General features: G+C 46.1%; 1 protein-coding gene across 1 annotated transcript; it reads right to left on the bottom strand.

Moving 5' to 3' along the window:
• Positions 1-200: 200 nt before the first annotated feature.
• slc25a25b (solute carrier family 25 member 25b) lies at positions 201-23276 on the bottom strand (the record flags this gene model as incomplete). Its single annotated transcript, XM_083642125.1, has 12 exons — positions 23241-23276; positions 21732-21917; positions 15401-15527; positions 15152-15239; positions 13576-13611; positions 8810-8921; positions 6690-6848; positions 6256-6408; positions 4071-4178; positions 3680-3847; positions 1339-1489; positions 201-385 (listed from the first exon to the last, which is right to left on the bottom strand). Exons 2-12 carry the CDS (start codon positions 21915-21917, stop codon positions 201-203), a joined length of 1473 nt encoding a protein of 490 aa, XP_083498251.1. The 5' UTR covers positions 23241-23276.
• Between the last annotated feature and the right edge of the window lie 1170 nt (positions 23277-24446).

Raw genomic sequence — 24446 nt, 5'->3', positions numbered from 1 at the left:
AGGAGCCTGTCTCCCTCCTCAGCGCGAGCGGACCCCCAGGGGCCTGCCTCCCACCTCAGCGCGAGCGGACCCCAGGGGCCTGTCTCCCACCTCAGCGCGAGCGGACCCCAGGGGCCTGTCTCCCACCTCAGCGCGAGCGGACCCCCAGGGGCCTGTCTCCCTCCTCAGCGTGAGCGGACCCCAGGGGCCTGTCTCCCTCCTCAGCGCGAGCGGACCCCCAGGCTGGTCTTGAGGTGCTCGTAGACCAGGTAGCTGATGCTGACGGAGGGCAGGACCTTCATGAAGTTGGGGGCCAGGCCTCGGTACAGCCCTGCCGCTCCCTCCGTCCGCACGATGTGTCTGAACAGACCCGTCATCGTCATCTGAGGGCCGCCTTCCACCGTCGCTGCACGCATAGGGAGGAACCACAGGCTGATCAAACACTAGAGACGGCTCATCACACCACAACTCAGATTAGTCAACTTAAAGCCCCAGACACACCGGGAGAATGAGAAAGCACTAGCGCCAACTAGAGGCCGACCGATGCGTCACCTCACATCTCACTAGCGCCAACTAGAGGCCGACCGATGCGTCACCTCACATCTCCTGTGTCGGGGCCAAAAAGGTGCATTTGAACACACCGCAAACACGGCAGCCGACGGGCAACCAGCACGTACGTTCTGCGCCTGTACGTTCTGCGCCTGTACGTTCTGCGCCTGCACGAGACCTGCTTCATGGAAACAAAGCAGCGTTTGCCGACCATTTCACTCACTTAAAACAGTTTTGTAATATAATATAGCTACTTCTAATTGAGAATTGTCTGATAAAAAGTTGCGAATGGCACTGGTGTTGTCAGCCCTTGTCTGGTCTTTTGCATGTGGAAGAAGAAAGGAAGAGGCGGAGGTGGAAAAATAGGGAGAACCTGCCCTAAATGGGTGATATCATGCAGAGACAGGCTCAAGGAACTTTCCCAAAGGCACATCGTCATGAAAATATCTGTGTTTTGGAATTATCAGATGAGGTTAAGTTGGAAAATGAGCAGAGGGTTTTGTGTGTGCCTTCTCTTCTCCTGCTCTGTTTCGCTACCCCTGACCAGCCAATCAGAGTGTTTTCTCTCACCCACGACCCAGCCGGAAAAGCCGCCGTCAAAGCAGACTAGAGCCAACCGCGACAGGACACACTGCAAATACTAGAGCGACAGACACCCAGACAACTTTCGGTTGCATTGCCGCCACCCACTGATCTGGAGTGTGCACTACAATCTATCCTCTCTGCGATTCTATGCACACCAACAATTACTTCCTATTGAACACTAAACACATTGCATTCTGATCCTCCTACGGGGGTACAGCGACTCACCTTGTGCCTGCATTCGAGTCCTCACGAGGGCCAGTGGGTAGCTGGCCAGCTGCCCGCAGGTGCTGGAGGTTGTGCAACAAGCCAGGAGCACAAACACCCCTGGGTCAGCGCTGTCTGTGGCAAAACGCTGCAGCCACCAGTTCTTCAGAGTCTGACAGAGCACAGAGAGACAGGTTCTTCAGAGTCTGACAGAGCACAGAGAGACGGGTTCTTCAGAGTCTGACAGAGCACAGAGAGACAGAGGAGTAGACCTCGGGCTGTCACCACACTAGAATTTCTAACTTAGCGGTCCACAATGGAAATAAGCCTATTGGCGTTATTGTGTTTTTAACCTTGATGATTTTTAATTGTATGTATTCCTGTTCTGCAGATGTATGCATATCTCTTTTTTATAATTGTCAAATCCAATCCAACTTTGATACCGATACCCAGGAAAATACCAATACCCGATAGCATTTTCAATACCATGGAGGGAGAAATGACAACACATCAGGAGGAGGCATACGAATAAAGGAAGACAGACGGACGGACAGACGCACGCTTCTCCATAATCTAGGCCTGATAAAACTCATTAAAAACTTTGACCGTACACAGCAGATTACCCCTGCTTTAGTCATCAGCCTATCACAACACAGCAGATTACCTCTGCTTTAGTCATCAGCCTATCACAACACAGCAACCCCTGCTCTAGCCATCAGCCTAACACAACACATTTAGCTTGTTGAAGCAAGATACACACCAATGACAGGGAGTGAAAAATTAGTATTATGTTTGATCTTTCATCAAGAGAAAGCACTGCTGGTATTGCTGTTGCAAATGAGTATTGTATCAGTTAATTCTTTTAGTTTAGATACTTATAGATACTATCGATACCTGTTGCGAATGAGTATTGTATCCATTAATTATTTTTAGTATTGATAGTACTTATTGATACTATCAATACTGTTTTAAATTAGTATTGTATCCGTTTCAAATTTTTAGTTTCAATACTTATCGATACCTGTTGCAAATGAGTATTGTGTCCGTTTCAATTTGTTGTATTGCTACTTATTGCTACTTTTGACAACCTTAGTTGGACCGCAGCCAAAGAACATAAGAGAACATAAGAACATAAGCCCTTATAGACTGACCTCAGATGGCCAGGTTGATGCCAGTGTAGGGGCTGATAGCCAGCATGTTGGGGACGTAGCCCTTAAAGGAACACTCTGCCCATTTTCAACCAGCTTTGTATCACTAGAACATCAGTAGTATATCAGAAAACTGTAAACTGTTTTGAAGTCTGTCATTTAATTTGACAGTTATTGAGAGTTGATTTGAGTTAATGAGTTATTAATTTGAGTTAGTGTGGACCAGTGATGTCACTGGTCCACACTTTAACACTCAATAACTGTCAAATTAAATGACAGACTTCAAAACAGTTTACAGTTTTCTGATATACTACTGATGTTCTAATGATACAAAGCTGGTTGAAAATGGGCGGAGTGTTCCTTTAAGCGCCCGGCATGGTTTTGCGCAGCCACGACTTGGAGCCTTGCCGCCGACGAGCGGCGACAGCGAGACTGTGCATACACGAACGCAACTCGTCCAAAACACGTCCAAAACGTTATCGTGTCGTTTACCAAGAACTTGCAATCATGTCGGTGGGGGAACATTTTATTGTCCCTCCATTTCAAAACGCATTCCGGTGAGCCTGCAGAAGACTTTGCTAGATGAGGGACAAGCACGTTAAATGAGGAAATGGCATTTCCTCATTCCTCACAACAAAGAGTTGACGGCGCTAGACAGCGCAGAGTGACATTTTCGAGACGACTTCCGGCTAAAAAAAAAAGAAAAAGAAAAAGGCTGGCTGCTCCAATATCATCTAACTCTGAATTAACTAATAATTTAGCCAATTGTATGTAACATACCAAATAAAAGCAAACGGCAATGTCTAAGAATGCAACGGCATGTAACTGGTTTGTTAATTCTCGCATTCCAGGGAATTACATCAACGTCTGCGGGTCTTATAGATCTAAGTGGCTCGCGCTGCGCTCGGAGGAGAGAAAACCATCTGAAGCTTTCTTTGTTGGAGTCCAGGTATGTTTTACAAGAAAGTGCTCGTCATTGTCGACGATAACGTTATCTGACCTGGCTAACAGTGGATACTCCGCTTGCTTGCTATGTACCGAGCTCAAAGTAGTAGGCTACGTTCTTTTTTTTACCCCCTCCACTGTCCGCTACAAAAACAACTCTCTTCTTCTGACGTTCTTTTGTATTTCGCGCCGTGACCGCCGGAAGTGTTAACACGACCCGGAAGAATTTGGCCCACCCCCGCGTCTGAACATGAGGTGAGTAGACTGACCTCATAGACGGCCAGGTCGATGCCAGCGTAGGGGATGATCCCCATCATGTTGGGGACGTAGCCCTTATAGAAGGCAGCCAGGCCCTCCCTCTGGAAGAGCTGTTTGGCACAATCCACGATGCCCGAAAACTGGCCAGTCCTCCTCAGAGCCATGCGAGTCTTCAGGACCTGAGGGAGAGAGGGAGCCATGACACATCTAATGTCATCTTCTGTAAAGAGGCATAACAATTATGTCTGTGGCAGACTGGACTGGTGTGTCCTGGATAGCATCCTAAATTCCTATAAAGTGAGATCTTGCATGAAAAATGGTGTTCATCATTTTGAGGAGGAGTCAGCGATCAGTGTAAGCAGATGTTCACAGCGAGCAGGTGTGTGGTCGTGCTCTCCTCACCTCCATGGGATAGATGATGCTCTGAGCGGTCACTCCAGCCAGAGAGCCTGCGACCAGTCTCTCCGTGATCCCCAACGTCTCCTGCTCACTCCCAATTAGCCGTTTAATCTGATAGAAACACACACAACATTCTGCTTTGGGGCAAGGAAGCCGGTGGGATATGAGTCCTGGTCGCTGCACTAGCGCCTTCTCTGGTCGGTCGGGGCCCCTGTTCGGGGGGGAGGGGAAGCGGAGGGAATAGCGTGATTCTCCCACATTCTACGTCCTGCTGGTAAAACTCCTCTCTGTCAGGTGAAAAGAAGCGGCTGGCGACTGCACGTGTATCGGAGGAAGCATGTGCTAGTCTACAACTCTCCCCAGATCAGCAGAGGGGGTGGACAGCAGGGGGAATTGCACACGTAGAATGGGAGAAAAATCCAGGAAAAAAAAAATAACATTCTGCTTTGTGACATGTGACAACACATGATGGCGGACTCAGAACACCTGTGAAAAAATTCTGGATTTATACATTGGGCACTATGGCCCCAAAAGGCCTCAATGAGGAATTCGATATGAGACCTTTTCTATAGAGAATTATGTTAATCCTATACTCCAATCTGTCACTAGGAGGTCCCTACTGTGAAGCTCTTTCTACTGTTCTGTTCTCTCTCCCCTCTAGGGGGGATCTCTCATACATAAGTGGTTTTTCTGTGTATATTTTTTAAAAACTTTTTGCTATTTATTTTAAGTATTAGACTAATAGACTAGGTCCCCATTTCTGTAAATGCAGTATGTTTTTTTGTGGTTAATGAAGTCGCCTCTAGGGATGTATTTGCATTTGCATGCATTTGCATTTATAGTTGTATTTGTTTTGGGCCTCGTCTAAACTTTACTGAACTACGTACTATAAAACAGAGCCCACAAACTACTCCTTCTTTGGTGGCATGTATAATTATAATTATATGTGTCCTGCTTGTCTACACCGTATATATATATACTGTTAGAATCTGTACATGTGTGTTTTGAATAACCTACGCTGCTTATGTGTATACACCTTTATTTTAACTTTACTAATTACTAATTGCTGAACACCTGTTGATCTGTGATGTATATTGATACGGGTATTTAAGACGGCGTCTCTCTGCCACTTCAGAAAGCGTCTTGAGGAAGGGCCAGTGTGGCCCGAAACGTCACGCTGTGTGCATAATTATTAAATAAAGAAACCTAACGGGAGCTCCTTTGGTGTGCGGACCATTATTTTTTCACTGTGAGTATCCTTTTTGATCCAGCACCCAGGCCCAGTGTGGCCAACCTTTGGATGTGCGTGTCCCTGTCTACCTTTTGGACTCAGAACACCTGACCTACTTTAGTTTAAAGGTTACCCCTCCCCTGCTGGTGCATACCTGTTCAGTTTAACCCCTCCTCTGCTGGAGCATACCTGTTCAGTTTAACCCCTCCCCTGCTGGTGCATACCTGTTCAGTTTAACCCCTCCCCTGCTGGTGCATACCTGTTCAGTTTAACCCCTCCTCTGCTGGAGCATACCTGTTCAGTTTAACCCCTCCTGCTGGTGCATACCTGTTCAGTTTAACCCCTCCTCTGCTGGAGCATACCTGTTCAGTTTAACCCCTCCTCTGCTGGAGCATACCTGTTCAGTTTAACCCCTCCTCTGCTGGAGCATACCTGTTCAGTTTAACCCCTCCTCTGCTGTTGCATACCTGCTCAGTTTAACCCCTCCCCTGCTGGTGCCTACCTGTTCAGTTTAACCCCTCCCCTGCTGGTGCATACCTGCTCAGTTTAACCCCTCCCCTGCTGGTGCCTACCTGTTCAGTTTAACCCCTCCTCTGCTGGAGCATACCTGTTCAGTTTAACCCCTCCTCTGCTGGTGCCTACCTGTTCAGTTTAACCCCTCCTCTGCTGTTGCATACCTGCTCAGTTTAACCCCTCCCCTGCTGGTGCCTACCTGTTCAGTTTAACCCCTCCCCTGCTGGTGCATACCTGTTCAGTTTAACCCCTCCTCTGCTGGTGCCTACGTGTTCAGTTTAACCCCTCCCCTGCTGGTGCATACCTGTTCAGTTTAACCCCTCCTCTGCTGGAGCATACCTGTTCAGTTTAACCCCTCCTCTGCTGGTGCCTACGTGTTCAGTTTAACCCCTTCCCTGCCAGTGCCTACCTGTTCAGTTTAACCCCTCCCCTGCTGGTGCCTACCTGTTCGTAGGCCATGAACTTGATGGCGGACTCAGGGGCGATCTTGATGACATTGATGCCGTTGCCTCTCCACAGCGACCTGACTCCGCCCTCGCGGATCATGTGGAGGAAGCCCCCAGCCATACGCATCCTGCTGCTTCTGGAGTCATGAACCTGCCAGGACAATATATATATATATATATATATATATATATATATATATATATATATATACCGTATATATATATATATATATATATATATATATGTATATATATATATATATATATATATATATATAAACTTCCAAATCATTGAATCATTATAGGTGTTGTTTTGGGTTTTCCCATTGCAGTTGCATGCATTTGACCAGCAGATGTCACCAGTGCACTGTGTTTCGACAGAAGCTACTGTTGGTTGAAAGCTTGAGAAAGCCTGGTTTCTCCCATCACTACCTGCATGAGCACTTTGAGCCTGTCCAGCGGCGCGGTGCAGGTTCGGGACACTGCACCAGCTCCTCCTCCGGCCACTAGGTGTCGCCACCACATGCCCGTCTTCTTCTCCTCTGCCGTGAACTCATCAGGCACCATCAAACTCTCCCCAACGTCAAAGATCTGCAGAGGGAGTGACATATAAGTTTATATTATTGGTAAGGGATAAGAAGTTAGTCGGGCGTTCTGCAGGTTTCAACAAGTTACATTTAAGACTTTCTAAAGGGGACCTATTATGCTTTTCATATTTTGTGTCATATACAGTACTGTTACAATGTTGGATCATATTAAACGTGGCCTAAGTTTTAAATAATGAGGTAAAAGTATGTGAAAGTTATCCCCATTAGCAACAATCGCGGGATTTGGACTGCTCTGAACGAGACGTTACGAGAGTTGAACGAGAACGGATGATCTCAGAACACGGGGTCTAGATTATGTACTTTTGACTAAATTCACACATTTTAAAACGGAGCGTTTCAGACAGAGGCTGAACTGAGGGGCTGCATAAAGCACAAGATAAATAAGGATTATTTTTTTTAGCTGTGAATCATGCAAAGCTACTCTAGTGGAGTCCCAGAATAAAATCGTTTCTCTGGTGATCAGTGTTAATAACGGCTCTTCTGGATCCACTCTGGTATGACACATAATAATGATGATTGAACAGACCGGGGCCCGCGTATCTACAGTGAAATCATCAGGAATACATGGATTTTTTTCAGTGATAATTTAGCCCCTTAACTCATTGAGTGCCAGCCACTTTTGGAGAACGGACGCTCCCAGTGCCAGAGTTTCAGAGCGTTTTCAGTGATTTCTCGAGGCCCACAGAATATTGTGTGATATTACTATGTAAACACCGAACACGCAAAAAGAACAAGGAGACTCTATTGTATCATCAGCAAAAAAAAGTTTATTGATACCATTTTCCCTTCTTTAGTTATCAGCCGGAGAAGATAGGTCAAAAACAGCAAAAACAGGCATTTCCATCTAGAAGCTGAGATATTCAGCCTTTTGTGAAATGCAGCATTTCAAGCACATTCACTGACTCTAGCTAATATTTTCTGATGTAGTGACGTGGTGTAGTTGTGTGCTGCCCTGCGTGCCCCACCCCCCTGTCCCCCCCTCAGGTGCAAACTCCTCCCCACACTAGTAACACACAGCCTCACGCACCCAGCGTCTATTTTCGGAGTGCTTTTTGTGCGCCGCCTCCCAGGTAGCGCGACAAGGAAATGCCAACCCGGACTGCAGGGAAAGGTTTGGCACTTCGGCGTCGGGTGCTGCCTTTCTGGCGGCTAATCGTGTGAAGAAACTATGCAGACAGACAGACAGAGGCAGAGGAGCTCAGTTGTGTGCGCGGATTGACTGCTGTTGGCAGGCACCGTCAGAGTGCAGCCAGAGCAATCTACATGGCTCTGGCTGCAGCATGAGCAGTTTCTCTTTGATCACAGGGCTTTTTCAGGCTGTATTCCGGACATTTCTCTAATCTGGAGAGCACTGTCGCCACCTGATGAGTCCGTAAAATAGGTTATACAGCTTCAATAGCTACAATATTTGTACAGGACATACATAAGGCTTTGATCCACGTCCCACCGTCAAAAAAGGCAATTGACGACAGCTATCGTCTTTGGCACTCTACGTTACTAATTACTTTGACGACAGGCGTCGTCATTGGCACTCAATGAGTTAATACCGCTGCCTATGAATTTAGGCTTATTTAACTCAAAAAGTAAAATATGTACTGCAGTTCTACAAACACATTCAAACTAAAAGCCCAATTTTTGTCACAGCTTTAATTTGTAAGCTAAAGGGATCTATTTTCATAAATCAATGGTGCAAAGATTGGTTATAAATAATAAAAAATAAAATATGAATCATTACCCGACAGAATAGAGTGCAAAAGTCATGCCCTCTTCCGCGTTCACCAAGGAATTTCATCCACCATTCTTTTTTTTCCATCGATTCTTTGTAAAATGCTTATAAAATAGTTGTACTTGATCAAACCAGAGATTCAGCTACTTTTAGAATCAGGAGAGACCACACACACACACACATATAAAATATTTTTTTATTTTTGGTGAGGCACGTACCGTGGAGTGTTTCCAGTACAGGATGATGTCAGGGATGTTGTCGGCGGGGTGCAGCAGGTGGTAATCCCGCCACTCGTTCCAGTCGATGGTCATGGTGTCGTTCTGATCCATGCTAATGATGTCAAAGAACAGAAGAACAAACACAGACTGTTGGATATTTGTAGAGATGTTTGTGTTCTCAGCCCCTTCACGGTGGGCTGAAACAGAAAGCTATGTACTCACATCACATGCACTGTGTTTTTCTCAATGGATGGTGACTTGTGATTTGGTTGGTTTATTTCTTGATGAATTAATCGCCATTTTGTTGTAGAAGGATGCTGTCACTTGAGTAGCCTGGTTAAAACCATCCTGATTCGTGACCTCACATCCTGTTTGGCTCTACGTATCAACGTATCAGTATGGACTCCAATTTCAGTGGGCGGAGTACTTGCCTTGACAGACAACTCCTTCAGCCAATCAGCATTGACAAAATCCCCTTCCGCCTTCAGCGTCAAATCCAGTTAAATCCAAATCCACTCGTAAGAACAGCGAAAAACATCTCTTCCGCAGAGAAACTCCGCTGGACATACTCCTGTTCTTGTTTAATTGTCGTTATTGAGTCTATGTCTGCAATCACTGGACTTACGGCTCTGGGAACTCAGACAAACGTTAACGTTACTGCTCGTTGCTTCACGAGCTGGAGAGCCATCCGAGCCGCCATTACTATTTTGCCAGATTTCCCCTGATTGGCCAGTTACGATGTCAACTATGATGCCCTGATTGGCCCGTGCACTTTGTAGTTTCTGAAAAGGCCCAGCCCCCGGGCTGGAGGCCCAGCCCCCGGGCTGGAGGCCCGACGGTCTCGCCGAATGAAGCAAAATGTGAGTTCAGGTGAGCGGATGGTTTAGCAGGCTCTCACCGTGCCACCGTGTCTGCCACCTCATGTCTTTGTTATACTAATGAGACATTGATTTAGTTTGTCAACATGGGGCTTCCTTACAGACAGACAGACAAGCAGGCAGACAGACAGACAGAGACAGACAGACAGACATGTGACTTCCTTCTGAAAGCAAAGAGGAAATGAGGACGGTGCATTGGTGCTGGTGTGACAGGCTCAACAAGCAGACTATAGCCCCTTTTTGATTGACCAAAAAAGCCAGCAACATCCACAAGCTACTGGTTTTTTCTTCTGTCTAAAAGTGACCAAGCCGTTCAGTTTAGCCGATAGAGCGACCCTCGAAGCGACCCAGGTGATTAACGAATAAGCTGTTTACGGCAGGCGATATAAATTACACAGGGTGTTACAAAGCATTATTTTCTGCTTCTTCTTCTTCTTCTCCTCTCAATTTAATGTATTTGCCGCCTGATTTCCAGGGTGAAGGTACTCGACTGGCTGAATATAACCTGATTTCCAGGGTGAAGGTACTCGACTGGCTGAATATAACCTGATTTCCAGGGTGAAGGTACTCGACTGGCTGAATATAACCTGATTTCCAGGGTGAAGGTACTCGACTGGCTGAATATAACCTGATTTCCAGGGTGAAGGTACTCGACTGGCTGAATATAACCTGATTTCCAGGGTGAAGGTACTCGACTGGCTGAATATAACCTGATTTCCAGGGTGAAGGTACTCGACTGGCTGAATATAACCTGATTTCCAGGGTGAAGGTACTCGACTGGCTGAATATAACCTGATTTCCAGGGTGAAGGTACTCGACTGGCTGAATATAACCTGATTTCCAGGGTGAAGGTACTCGACTGGCTGAATATAACCTGATTTCCAGGGTGAAGGTACTCGACTGGCTGAATATAACCTGATTTCCAGGGTGAAGGTACTCGACTGGCTGAATATAACCTGATTTCCAGGGTGAAGGTACTCGACTGGCTGAATATAACCTGATTTCCAGGGTGAAGGTACTCGACTGGCTGAATATGATTTCCAGGGTGAAGGTACTCGACTGGCTGAATATGATTTCCAGGGTGAAGGTACTCGACTGGCTGAATATGATTTCCAGGGTGAAGGTACTCGACTGGCTGAATATAACCTGATTTCCAGGGTGAAGGTACTCGAATGGCTGAATATGCCAACAGAAACAAGAAGGGGGGAAAAGTTGCATTACAGCACTCCTAGGTTGAGACCAGTGTGTTTCGGACAGGCACGGGCGTCAAGTCGGCCAGAAAGTAAAAGTACGTCACCTGCTTTAAAGTCGAACTGAACCTGTTCCTCACGTGCATATGAGTCCGTTTCAGACTGAAAACATAGTTTGTCTAAGATGACAGGTTGAGAGGCGGGTCATAGTATCATGTCGATGATTTTATTTGACAATTCTGGGGACTGGATTGGGCTTTGGCCAATCCTGGCGTGTTCCGCCTCCAAATCGAGTGGGATTCAGTGTGTTGTGGCGCTCCCCTCGGGAAGAGCCTTTTGACGGGAGGAGTAGAGCTCAGCGAGCCACAGGCAGCCAGCTGCCTTCGTGTTGCCGAGCGGAGAGTGCAGCATGTCGGCCTGGAATCTCCGAAGTGCGACCCCTGACAACCAAGCTCTCGGATGCGCGCGCCATTATCGCTGCTGTAACGATACGTTATCCCTGGAATGCGCGTTTTAACAAGCCAGTTACATTTCTTTGGATTCTTAGAGATTATAGTTTTTGTTTTTTGTTCGTGTTTCTAACAATTGGCCAAGTTAGTAGTTAGTTTATGGGATAGGAATTCTGCCAGATGACAGGCACTAGGCACCATTTTTGACTTCATTTGGAAGAGAAAATTATCCTGAAATGAAGATTTGATTGACAGCTGCATGTCGTGATATGATTGGTTGAAATGGGGTAGAAATGTGATAGTACTAGGTGACGTCAGCAAACTGTACATTACTGTTATCAATGAAATCTTGAAAAATGAACTTTTGATGTGAAAAAGTGTGAAAAACTAAAGAAATTAGATTGTTGTGATTTTGTTTGCATACATTATTAAATAGGTGCACTGCATACCCAGATATTTGAACTAAAAGAAAAGAAAAGTCATTTTTGGGTTCAGCTCGACTTTAAAGCTTTCAAAATAAAAGCCTTATTTTAACATTAACATTAATATTAATTTTGAGTGGACGGACATGATCTGTTGTAAGGATGGAGAGGCTCAGCTCAGATCCCTGAGAACCAACTCACTTAAAAAGTTTCTAACTATTTGGGACCCGTTTCTAGTCTACTTCGACAAAGTTAGGGGCGGTGGGTGACTTGCCCGGCTGGTTTCTGTTGGACGCCTTGCGTCGACCCCATGCGCGACATCTCTTACAAGTATATAAGCACCCTATATGAATGGTAGCACCACATTATAATAAGTGTTGATATATGTATGTTTTTTTCCTTTACTGTGTACATTTTTGTTCATATATATTTAAAATTGAAGGACAAAAATAAAAATAAAATAATTTTGAGTAATGCTTTACAGCCACAGTCTCACTCCATAGCCCTTTTCCCACATGCGCTTTGTACCGCAAAATGACCGGAACGTGGTCAAATGCCTGCATGTGGGAAAGGCGCCGTGCCGGTATAAGCGCGACCCCGTCGTCGTGGCCATTTCACCAGTTTTGAGCAAGTCAGAAGAGCGGTATGCCGCGATAGACAGACAGGTGAGAAAGGGGTCCAGTCATTTTCCGCTATCAGTGGGCTGTGACTTCGCGGACCAGGTTGCACACAGTAGACAGTCCAACACCAAATACACAGCTGATTGTTCGATATTCCCCTGGTGTTGCGTACCACCAAAGGACTATTGCCAGTCGCAAACGCGCTTCCAGTGGTTTTCGCCACCGGGTGATCTTGCGTGCGGGTCGGACCAGACTCAGCACGTAGTCGAACACACCGGGACATGCGAAAATGACGCTTCCATTCCACGTCGTCAAAATTGTTCAGAGCATCTTCCCAAAATAAATTCCCTCCTGGTCTCTCTCGCTTCCAGACGGCTCTAGTCTCACGCAGCAGCGCAGAGGTACATAACACTGTCATGATCTGTCCCCGGTTGTCTATCTTCATATTCTGCACGATGTTGAGCAGAGAAGACTGCGAACATGAATCTGTTTCTGTTCGCACGTATATCCCTTTCCATTTTCGCCTTAATTTGTCTGCGTCGCTGTCTACGTTTGAGGAAAAAGCGCGTCAGCAATATTATCAAAAGAGTGGACGCCGGCTCCATGTGTGTTTGTTGTTTTTTTTGACTGGCCTCAGTGGCCTGCAGCACAGACCCCAGGCCACTCTCCTCCGCCCCCCGCCCCCCGCCCCCCGCCCGCTCCGCCGCACCCCACCCCACCCCCCAACATACCGGCTATTTGACGACTAGATTCTCACTTGCGAACGCTGAGGTGTGAAGGGAAATTCAGGGAAATGTCCGATATTGACTTACAGGTAATTTTCCGGTAGGCATGTGGGAAAAGGGCTCATGTGTAATCTTAACATCATGAGTATTTTGATACAAGGTTTGTTGAAAAATACCCTTTTCTCCTTCAACATGCATCAATAGGCTATTTACTTTTGTTTAAATCACAACATTATTATTGAAAGTTTTAACTGGAAGTTTATTTTTTTGGCTGACCTGACGATGGGCAGCCGTGTGAGGAAACTGCTCAGGGAGGAGGGAGAGGCAAGAGAGAGCCCGCTGAGAGAGAGCAGCTGACCGGGGTGGGAGGTGATGCGAAAGTTTAAATGGCCAACATTACCCCATGCTGCTTAAATGTGTAAAAAAAAACTGTATAAGCAGAACTTTTGATGTAAAAAAGGTATATGGAGGCTACTACTTACTACATGATAGGGGCCGAGAGAAGACCCCTCCTTATTCTGAGAGCAGCCAGAGAGAAGGAGAAAGAGACAGACAGACAACAGACAGACAGACACACACACAGACAGACAGACACACACACACAGCAGGTGACACATCAGCCCATAGCTTGGAAATCCACTCAAAGGTCGACAAGAAATACAGTCACTTTAACAAAAGGTCTTAATTATTATCATGTAGATATATGCACCATGGCGGTGATTTTTTGGGGGGATGATGAATTCTGGGGGAGTGTGTGTAGAGGAATGTGGGATGGAATTCACCATGATGGACAGTGCCCTTTAACACTGTGGGTTGTGGGAGGTGATATGGTGGGTGTGTATATGAGACTGTTACCTGGTGGTGGTGGTTGTTGTGTGTTTGGAATAAACGGCGTGAGTGCCAAATCAAGCTCCTTCGTCCTGCCTGTTCTCTGAGCCTCTAAAATCACTTGTTTTATTATTATCCCAAAAAGCACGATGATTGAAAATTCCTAATGCTATTATGATCAATATTCGTGAAGGAAATAAATAACCGGAGGGAGGACGTATTTTTGTAGGCTTACCCAGAAGTCAGTTAGAAAGCAAGTACCCCCGAAGGACCCAAAGCAGTGTAAACAAATAGCCATGTGTCCACGTTTGATGGGGATCTCCCTGCTCTTACTCCTTATATGGTCAATGATGTCACCAGAACGTCAAACAGGAGTCTCCACTGAAGACACGTTGGAAGAGAAGACGCACTCGTATCGTTTTCCCATACAGGTCAATCCAGTCTTGATCTAAACTTAAAGCTATAGCATTAGCCTAGTATGCTACATGGGCAAGTGCTGGACTGGATTATAATACAGCATGGAAGTTTATTTGGAGTGGACTGCAGCGATCGCACCGATGGCAGCAGAAAACAGTAAGTTCATCTACCCAAATTGCTCATTTATAGCGTTGTGAAATGCATGGCGGGCAGGGATCTATAAATAGTACGAAATAATTTGCGCGGATTTATGGTGGGTCGGACGGTTCATGCATACACGCGGATTCGGGTGGCATAAAAGCTCAACCGTGCATCTCTACTCTCTAGGACCTTCATATCCCTAGCCACAGCCCCTTTTCCCCAGCCCCGCCCCCCCTTCCTTAACCCACACCCCCTCCATGTCTAAGCCCCGCCTAATGCGCTTTTTCTATTTTTCTACTTATATTACCAGTTTATATCGCCATGACCTAATTGATGATTCATTCAATGAGTGATGTCAGACTGTCTGATTGCTCCACGTAGGTCTACCAACCTATTTAACAGGGTCTCTCCTCTGGTCCTGTCTGGTCTGTGTACCAAAACGTTGTCCTCATTAAACTGTTAATTGCAAGTGAAGTAGACAATGTGCTGGAGTTCTTTGTTTCAATTGAGTCCGTTTTCCCCCCATTCAAAATGGTCCAAACAATTAATAAAAAATAGTTGGCGTTAAAAAATAGTCTGGGATTAATTTTCTGTCAATCAACTAATCACCTATTGGTTGCAGCTCTAATTCAGGCCAGCAGGGGGAAGTGAGGAGCACTCTATTAGCCTCACCTTTTGAGGATCTTCTCAGCTTGCTGCTCAGAGATGTTCACTCCCAGGTCACGGAGGGACTGCATGATTTCTTGGGAGTCGATGTGGCCTGTGCAACAGAACCAGAGAAAGTAGTCATAGTGAGTATCCCATCCAACAGACAGACAGACAGACAGAAGGCAGGTAGGCAGACAGACAGACACACTAAGACTTTGGCAAATTGATTGGCCTCGGTCCCCTCCATCCCCGATACTCCTCGTCATTACTCACCGTCGTTCTTCTTGTCCAGACTCTTGAAGACCAGTCGGAGCTTCTTCTCATGGTCTCGGAGATAATGCACAAACTCCTCAAAGTCCAACTGCCCATCCATGTCCTTGTCTCCTGCTTTCACGATTTTCTGGGACAAGAGAAGAGACAGCTGAAGGCTTTGAAACACAATCAAGTGAGGGGAGACCACCAGGCGCTCTCGCAACGCGCCTGGCTGGCTTGCTGCAAAGTTGTCAACAGAGCTGGTTTGACAGTTGACAGCTGAGAGCCCGGCTTCTGTCAGCTGACTAACATAAACACCAGATCTCCGAAAACGAAAATCAGATTTCTAAACGGCCATTATTTTTGATAAACTGAGCAGACAGGGGTAATCTAAAAAGTTACTTTGACAACAATTTTTTTTTAACTTATAAAAGTGCCATATTAAACCCTTAACGGTGGTATAGAGCTCAAACGGCTCTGTCGTGATCCTGACTCATTGATATGAACGGTGAACAGACTATTTGACTGGAACTACTTAGCTAGGTGAAAATAGTGGACACCCTGCAGCCAATCAGAATCGAGTATTCACCCAGACCATGGTACTGTATAAAAGATGTTAACTCACTATTTGCCATCTAGCGCATGTTTCAGTTTCAGTAAGCACGGTGGATGGTGGAGCATAGACCCTAACACATACCTTCTAACAGAGAAGTGTTCGATTAACTCCTTCTTTTTACAGACTGCTGTATTTGTGGACATGTGAGAAGGTCAGAGAGTGGAAGCTTCCACCATTTTGCGGCCATCTGTGTGTTGTTGACTCAGCCTGCAGTTCAGACCACTTTACAGCCAAATAGACAGCTGCTTTCTGCCAATATGTCAGGCCAAGCCTAGTGGAAGGATTTCTACATTTCTAAAGTCGAGCTGAAGTGAAAAATTACTTTTTTTTTTACTATTTTACATCACATCCCTGGTCATCATGGAGTGCACCTATTTAACAATGTATGTAAAAAGAAAATCACAAAAATAAAAACATTTGGTGGATTTTTACATCAAAATTCATCCATGTTTCTTTTCCATGTACTACCCAATTTCGACCAATAATACCATGACATGACAGCTGTCAATCTTCATGGTCAGAAGAAAGTTCTACGCAGGAATGCTTGCAACATGGCTGCCTACATTGGCAAACTTTGCTAGCCCATAAATGTTAATACAACTTAGCAAACATAAAAATAAAATGAACAGTAATGTCTTCATTTAATGTACCGTAAATTCCGGACTATAAGCCGCACCTTTTTTCCCGTTTTTTGGCCTTTTTTGGCCCCTGCGGCTTATATAACGGTGCGGCTTATCTATGGATTTTTTCAAAAAAAAAAAAAATATATATATATATATATATCTCTTTTTTAGCACTCTTTCTAACTATAAATCCACTTCTGTTTTAATTTCCTCTCTTGCCCTCTTTTCACCACACTGTATGACACTGTATGACACTGTATGACACTGTGTGCACTGTAAATAACAACACAGGTGGTGTTGTGTTATGTTGTTTTGTTGAAATGTTAATAAATGGGAGCATTACATATGGTAATTAAACATTAAAACACAATAAAAAAAAAAAAAAAACATTAAAACACCCGCGGCTTATAGTCCGGTGCGGCTTATATAAGAAAAAAATAGTCAACTTTGAAGGTGCGGCTTATACACCGGTGCGCCTTATAGTCCGGAATTTACGGTAGATGCAAAGGACATGTAATTGGCTAATTAACTCAGGAAGTAATCCAGGAATATTGCTGTTGACCGCGGCTCATGGCTTTAAGACCGGCAGCCAGCTCTCTCCCTCGGGGAGGAGGAGGCTGGTGATCTAGTGCAGCTATTCATTTTCTCCCATAAAAGCCGACATTTCTTGTTCTTTAGTTATTCCAGTGTTCAAACTGCCCAACAGACTTCAAAAAGTACAAGCAGAAATGGGGGAAATAGAGAAACATGTTGTATATTGCCAAATGTTTTAGTGGGAAAACTAGTGGTAGTATCAGTTCAATCAATTGTAATTGGTGAATTCCAGATCTCAGATCTCTTCACATTTGACATTTGGAAGTGGAACAACAGAATTGCAGCCAGCTGCCTTCTCCTACCTGCTGAAAATCCATAGGAGGTGCCACCATAATTAACACTGTGCTCTTCCTCTGAGGAACATGACTCCCGCTGATGTCTCCTTTATTGTCAGAGGAGTGGGAGGTCTTTTCCCGGGGAGTCGCTTCATCCCCGGAGTGTTCAGTCCCCTCGGTCTTCTCCTCTGGCTGCTTTTCAACAAGCACACAGTCCGTCCTGGCAACAAGTCTCTGGAGCAGGAAACTCAACATCTCCAGCAGCATCTCCTCAAACCGCAATGTGTCGGGTGTCTGGGTAAGTGTGGAGGTTAAAGCAGCCTCCTACCACCGCGGAGACGCGGGTTCGAGTCCCGGTACAGTAGCACTTCCAGTTTGGTCAGACGTTCCTGCAGACACAATCGGCCGTGTCTGCGGGTGGGAAGCCGGTCCTGGTCGCTGCACTAGTGCTTCCTCTGGTCGGTCGGGCGCCTCATCAGGGAGAAGGGGAACTGGAGGGAATAGCGTGATCCTGCCGCGCCCTACTACGTCCTGCCGGTGAAACTCCTCGCTGTCAGGTGAAAAGAAGCGGCTGGCGATTGCACATGTATCGGAGGAAGCATGTGCTCGTCTCTACAACTCTCCACAGATTGGCAGAGGGGGGTGGAGCAGCAGGGGGGATTGGCAAAGTACAATTGGGGAGTAAATAAGAGAAAATCAGGGGAGGGGAGGGGAGGGGAGGGGAGGGGAGGGGAGAGGAGGGGGCGACAGGAAAAGCTGTGTGTCAGCAGAGGTAAAGTGTAGCACTAGCACGAGTGTAAAAAGGTCCGGTGAGAACAGACTGCAGAGTCACTGATCCAGCTCAACATCTCGTTCTGGATCCGCTTCCTCATTAAAAACAGCTGAGAGATCTCTCCTGCTGACAAAAAGACGTCCGGTTCGACTGGAATCAGTTAAAAAAAAATGCAGAAATGAAATTCTCCTTTTACAACAAAGGTAACTGTGTAACTTTGGCTTGAGACTGATGCGTGGCTACTAGCTCTCCACACATCCAGACTGATGCGTGGCTAATGTAGCTCTCCACACATCCAGCAGGCTAGATTAATGACACTATTTGTGAACGTCCCCATGCTGTAGTATCAGATGCTCATATGCCGGGGTCTCCCACTCCATCAGTCCTGCAGCAAAAAGAGCCTCCCGAAAGCTGCATCCTCACTGCAGCCGTGCTCCCACCAATCACAGCAGCCCATACTGGCAGGTCTTACTGTACACGAGCTCCCCAGCCAATGGGGAAGAAGATAGCAGCAGGCAGCTGATTTATGCCTTCATTCGTCACTGTGCCTAGAGAGGGGGGGGGGCAGGGTTTCCCTCCGTCAGGAGAAACTGGGCTGAGTGATGCTCTCTCCCTCCTCCTCCTCCCTCTCTCCCCCCTCCCTCCTCCTCCCTCCCCCCTCCCTCCTCCTCCCTCCTCATCCCTCCCCCCTCTCTCCCCCCCTCCCTCCTCATCCCTCCCCCCTCCCTCCTCCTCCCTCCCCCCTCCCTCTCCCCCCTCCCTCCTCCTCCCTCCCTCCCTCTCTTCCCCCCTCCCTCCTCCTCTCTCCCTCCTCCCTTCACATCTCTTCCTCACAAAAACCAGGGGCCGTTCAAAGAGAAGGGTACAACACTCACGTCACAGCGTTTGAATTTTGCACAGAGTAGTGCAGGGATGAGGTAGTCCGCTGCTGCTGGTTCGTAGGGGAAAGGCAATGGGATTTTTGTATGGGGATTTTGGTTAAATGCATGAAATAGGGTCTGTGGTTCACAAAAGTTTCTGAAACAGTGAAGATAAACAGCAAGATAATCTTCACAAATGAGGAACACTGTTATGACTTTTGAAGTGTAAATGCCAGTGTTTCCTCTGGGGGGTGGGGGGGGCCCTACAGCCCAAACAATCGCCGCCCCATAATTTTGGTGATTTATTATACATCTATATATATACAATTGAGTATGTGGACTTTGTCTGTTTGTCTGTTTGTTTGTTTGTCTGTTTGTTTCAAGTTCTGTGTTCGGCCACAGCTATGCTAGCTTTTACGTGCGATCGGGCTGAAACCTTCAGGGAGCGTAAAGGGCACCCGTGTCGCTGGATTTCTAAATTAGGCTAATTAGCTAATGATGTGATGTCATCAGTGATGATGCCAAAAATTATGTCATAAGGGCGCACACACACGCACACGCACACACACACACACACACACACACACACGGAGGCATTGTGACAAGACTGATCAGTGATGATCAGTGATGTCATAGGAGGTGAGTTGACATGGGTGTTGTTGGCCATCAGAAAGTCATAACAACAACAACAACAACAACAACAACAACAAAGGCAGACAGCAGTAAGAAACAAAAGAACAGTGATGCTAATACCGCATTCATGACAACTCGGACCGCCGTAAGTTTCAACACGGACCCTCCGCCTCGGACATATTTGCGTTCACGCTGCACTTCCCACTCGGGGGGAACCAAACACAGGCTATAGGTTGCTATAGGTTGCTATAGCAACCTATAGCCTGTGTTGTAGCATTGTAGCTACCTACTAGCTAACAATGCTAACCGAATGCTGAATTCCACATATTGCTCTAATCAGAGTGAAACATAGATGACACCAACACATTAACGTTAACATTACATAATTGAGACGTCAAATTTTGTGTTAAAACATTAACAAACGTCTTTATAATAATTCTGTGATTACCATTAACCATACAAGTCAGCATTTTGATGTGGCTGTGGCGTCAACTCGGACAAAGCGGAGCTCTGGATGATACCCGAATTTCCGAGCTGTAATTCCGGCCTGGAACCAATTTTTTCCGGTGGTCCGAGTTGTCTTGAACGGGGTATTAGTCCTGCTTTCAAGTAAAAAGCGCTGTGGGAACACATTATTTGGCCTCCGTACTGTTTACGGTCGGATGTGGGCCGCCAACAACATTTTGAGATTTTCAAGTGGGCCACGAACCGGAAAAGCTTTCGACTGAAGAGGGAAAATGACAGATTTATATGAGAGTGACAGCGAGTCTTTTGTTGTCTACCAGGACTAGAAACGTTTTGCAAGTAAACTCATAGGCAAGTTGTGCAGCATCCCAGAGCCTACAGGTATCTCCAGATAGACTGTAGTGAGAGCAGCTACAGATGGACCAGTGCTTGCGTTCCTACCAAGATATTGACTGTATAACATTCCTAAAACAAATGAAACCGTATTGGAATCAATAAAAGTCAAACACAAATTCTCAAATGATTTAACAGTAATCAAGGATGCTGAAATGCATAATGTCATAGATGAGATGATGCATGAGTACCTTCGCATAGTCATTATTGGTGCACAATCCACATATAAAACATCTATTTTTATTCCAGCAAAAGAAAAATCACTATATCAGCCGCCTATCGGTAAGCAGTGAATTTGTCCCCACTAAAATCAGTATCGGTCTCAAAAGTCCCATATTAAGATTCAAAATAAGTGATTGCCATAACCGCACAAACCTAACCTCTGGAATTGTGAGATAGAAGGAAGCTTCTGAGTTCCAAATTTCCAAAATGAGTACAAAGTCTAAAGTTCCCAATTTGAATTCCTCATCATAAAATAATTATTTTACATCAAGATCATCCATATCAGACTAGTCTACACAACTTTATTGCAGTTACACTTTCCATAGGCTGGAGTCCGTAGCCGCAAAAAGATTGGCAATTTCTTTTCCCTCCAAATTGATGATGGCATTGCCTCCTATACAATTATTTTTTGAGTGCATTTGACTAGAAGTGTACCAAATTATATTGCAAAATGCACAATTGTTATGGAATTTTAGCTACAGTAAGCTGCCACACTACTCTTTTTTATATATTTTTTCCCAGATTTTTTATTAATTTTTTTTTATCCCCAGTTAGTGCTCATTTTAATTTATTTATCCTGGTTGCTGCTCCACCCTCTGCCGATCTGGGGAGAGCCGAAACTGGCTCCATGCTTCCTCCGAGACATGGGCAGTTTAGCCAGCCGCTTCTTTTCACCTGACAGGAGAAGGTAGGACACATAGCACGTGGGAGGATCACGCTATTCCAACGAGTTCCCCTCCCTCCGAACAGGCGCCCCGACCGACCAGAGGAGGCACCACTTCAGCGACCAGGATATTGCATGTTTTGGTGAGGGGTTCCTATATGAAGGAAACCCCTAGGCTCAGCATTCTGTCATCCTCTACGTAATGTGAATCTAAACATAACCAATCTCCACTCACCATGAGCTCATGCTGGGTGCGATGGACCCCTAGTTTCTTCAGCCCTATGGTCAGGTCGTTGAGGCAGATGCCTCCGTCCCCGTTCACATCCAGCACCTGGAACAGCACCTTCAGTCGGTGGTCCTGCTCGGGGCCTCCACACAGCTCACACGGCCCAGACGGGTCTGGGTCTGACCCCGGCACCATCTGACAGGGAGAAGAATACAATGGATTTATTTTTAACATGTTAAAAAAGATATGAAAGTTAATAGAAATGGTGTGCTGCTCAACTCAAAGCCTTCAAATGCACCGGGTGCCGGCCCAACAGAGCATGAAGTGTCAGGTGAAATGGCAGCACTCACAGATAAAGTTTTCAAAAAGTTGAATCCGCACAAACGGACACGTTTCAGCCTTCGGCTTTCATGGAAGTCAACTTGTTAACTTAAGTTCGGGAGCAGGGCCACGCCTCCTCAACCCCTCCTCTAACCACTAACCAATCACCTGACAAGCTTACTTATATCTGGCGAACCCATTCTGCCCTCCTGTTTGTCTCAGAGCTCTCGACAGACATCAACAGCACGGGTCAACGCTGTTCCACATTAGCAAACTTCGACAAACGCTGGGCACAACATGTTGTGGGATTTATGACATCTCTGATGATGTCACGATTTGCATCACAAACCACTGATGATGTCACGATTTGCGTCGACATGTGTTGTTTGTGTCAACATTTCTACTCTGGAAACGATGCGCCATGAGCGCCGCGCAACATGTTATGGGATTTATGACATCACTGATGATGATGTCACTGATGATGTCACGATATGCGTCACAAAATCACTGATGATGTCACAATTTGCGTTACGTTAAAATCCAACTAACACCGCAAAATTGTGACTAACGCCCCAAACGCTGGGAGCATCTGACGCTCGCGTTTTGAAGTCCACCCGTGGTTTCTTAAATGGCGGCCAAACGCACACCAAGAGCGTGTGTGCGTTCTGACGCGCGTCAAACTGCCTTGATGCCCGTACTCCGAACCTGTTCCGATTTTGGAGTGTACACACACACTCCAAATTTGTGCCTGTTGTCGATGATGCTCCTAAATGTGTTCTATAACTGTGTAATATGCAGACGTACAAGTAAATCCATACAAAAAATGATTTTTTTTCACTGAAATGCCAGTGTGTGCCGTGGGCATGGCCTCTTTTTTTCCTTTTGTCACCAGGCTCCCCTAAAGCTGAATCTGGTGTGACAACTGGACGTTTTCGAGTCATTTATCAGTAATGTACCAGTTGACACGTGTCGGGGGGAACTAGTTATGGCGTGCACAATGGGATTATGAAATGACTTTTGAAATTAGCCACCCCCCCCACGATCATTTTGGAAATACATTGTAATCCCAAATCTTCCCAGGTACCCCCTGCAAGCTGTTCAAGTGGCCTACCCCTAGGGGTACACGTAACCCTGGTTGGGAATCACTGCTATACTTTATACATTCCATGGTCTTTATACAGAAGGCTACATCCATACCGTGTGTTGTGTGGGAGGGGGGCAGGGGGGCGCCCCTCGGCACTGGCAGAACACCCCGCTGAGTAACGGGAGCGAGTCCTGCGCGTGCATCGTGCACAGCCTGCACGGGCACGCGCCAGGCTCTGGGGCACGCTGGAGCTGCCTACCGCCAGTCAGACAGGCTACCACCACGTCACATGGCCCGAGTTTACAACCACAACTAGCAGCTGGAGCGTGACGTCAGCTCGTCCGTTCCATCAGGACACTCACACGGCGCAGTAGGCAAAAAAGAAAAGAAAAGAAAAACTCACTAAAACTCTGGTTAACTCAGGTTACACTCGGGGGTTAACTCGGGTAACATTCCGCTTGGCACAAATCATACCCGATCCCGCCGGTTATGAAGCTCCTGAGCTGAGCTGTCAGCGCCGTGACTGTCCAGATACAATAACAGTGGCAAAACAAAACAAAATCCGATGTGAGTAGCGGTGGTATTTAGCCTACTGCCGGCTGGTACCGTCCCGTTCACTTCACTCGCCGAAAAAGTCCGCCTGGCTGTCAATAAAAATCGAAATACTCTCCGGAACTGCTCCGGAACCGGCTAACGTTAGGTAAGTCTCGGTGTATAACGCGAGATTTGAGCGGGACTAAAAAGCACAAGGGACTTCGTGCCAAAGACACGCCCTCTTCTGCATTCAGCATACGAACCAATGGATTTCATCCGCCATTCATTGTTCCATCTACATTTCGTAAAAATGCTTATAAAAAAAATAGTTGTACTTAGCGATTCACTATATTTAGAATCAGGAGAGACCAGAGAACATTTCACTTGAACCAAAAGTTAAAAAAAAAAGTTTTCTTAATCCACATTTTTCTTTAAAGTTTTGGTGCGACTGAAATGTTCTATGGTCTCTCCTGATTCTAAATATAGCTGAATCGTTTGACAAAGTAAACCTACTTTTTATACTTATTTATTTACAAAAAATCTACGGAAAAAATAATGGAGGATGAAATCCATTGGTTCGTATGCCTAAACCAGAAGAGGGCGTGACTTTGGCACTCGAAAGTTTGCTTGGCTCGCTGGGTGATTGGTACCTGGCTCAGCCAATCGCAGTGGGGAATATAGTATAACTGTGACAGAGCCAACCAATAGCGTGCTAGGGGGCGGGCCTTCAGGCACAGCTAACGTAAGCGTTGTTAGTAGGAAGAAGAAGCCGATTCTGGAAGCCA

The sequence above is a fragment of the Poromitra crassiceps genome, assembly GCF_964638095.1.
Source record: "Poromitra crassiceps genome assembly, chromosome: 8".
In the NCBI taxonomy this organism is placed as follows: Eukaryota; Metazoa; Chordata; class Actinopteri; order Beryciformes; family Melamphaidae; genus Poromitra; species Poromitra crassiceps.
This window is presented reverse-complemented; position numbering and strand designations above follow the sequence as displayed.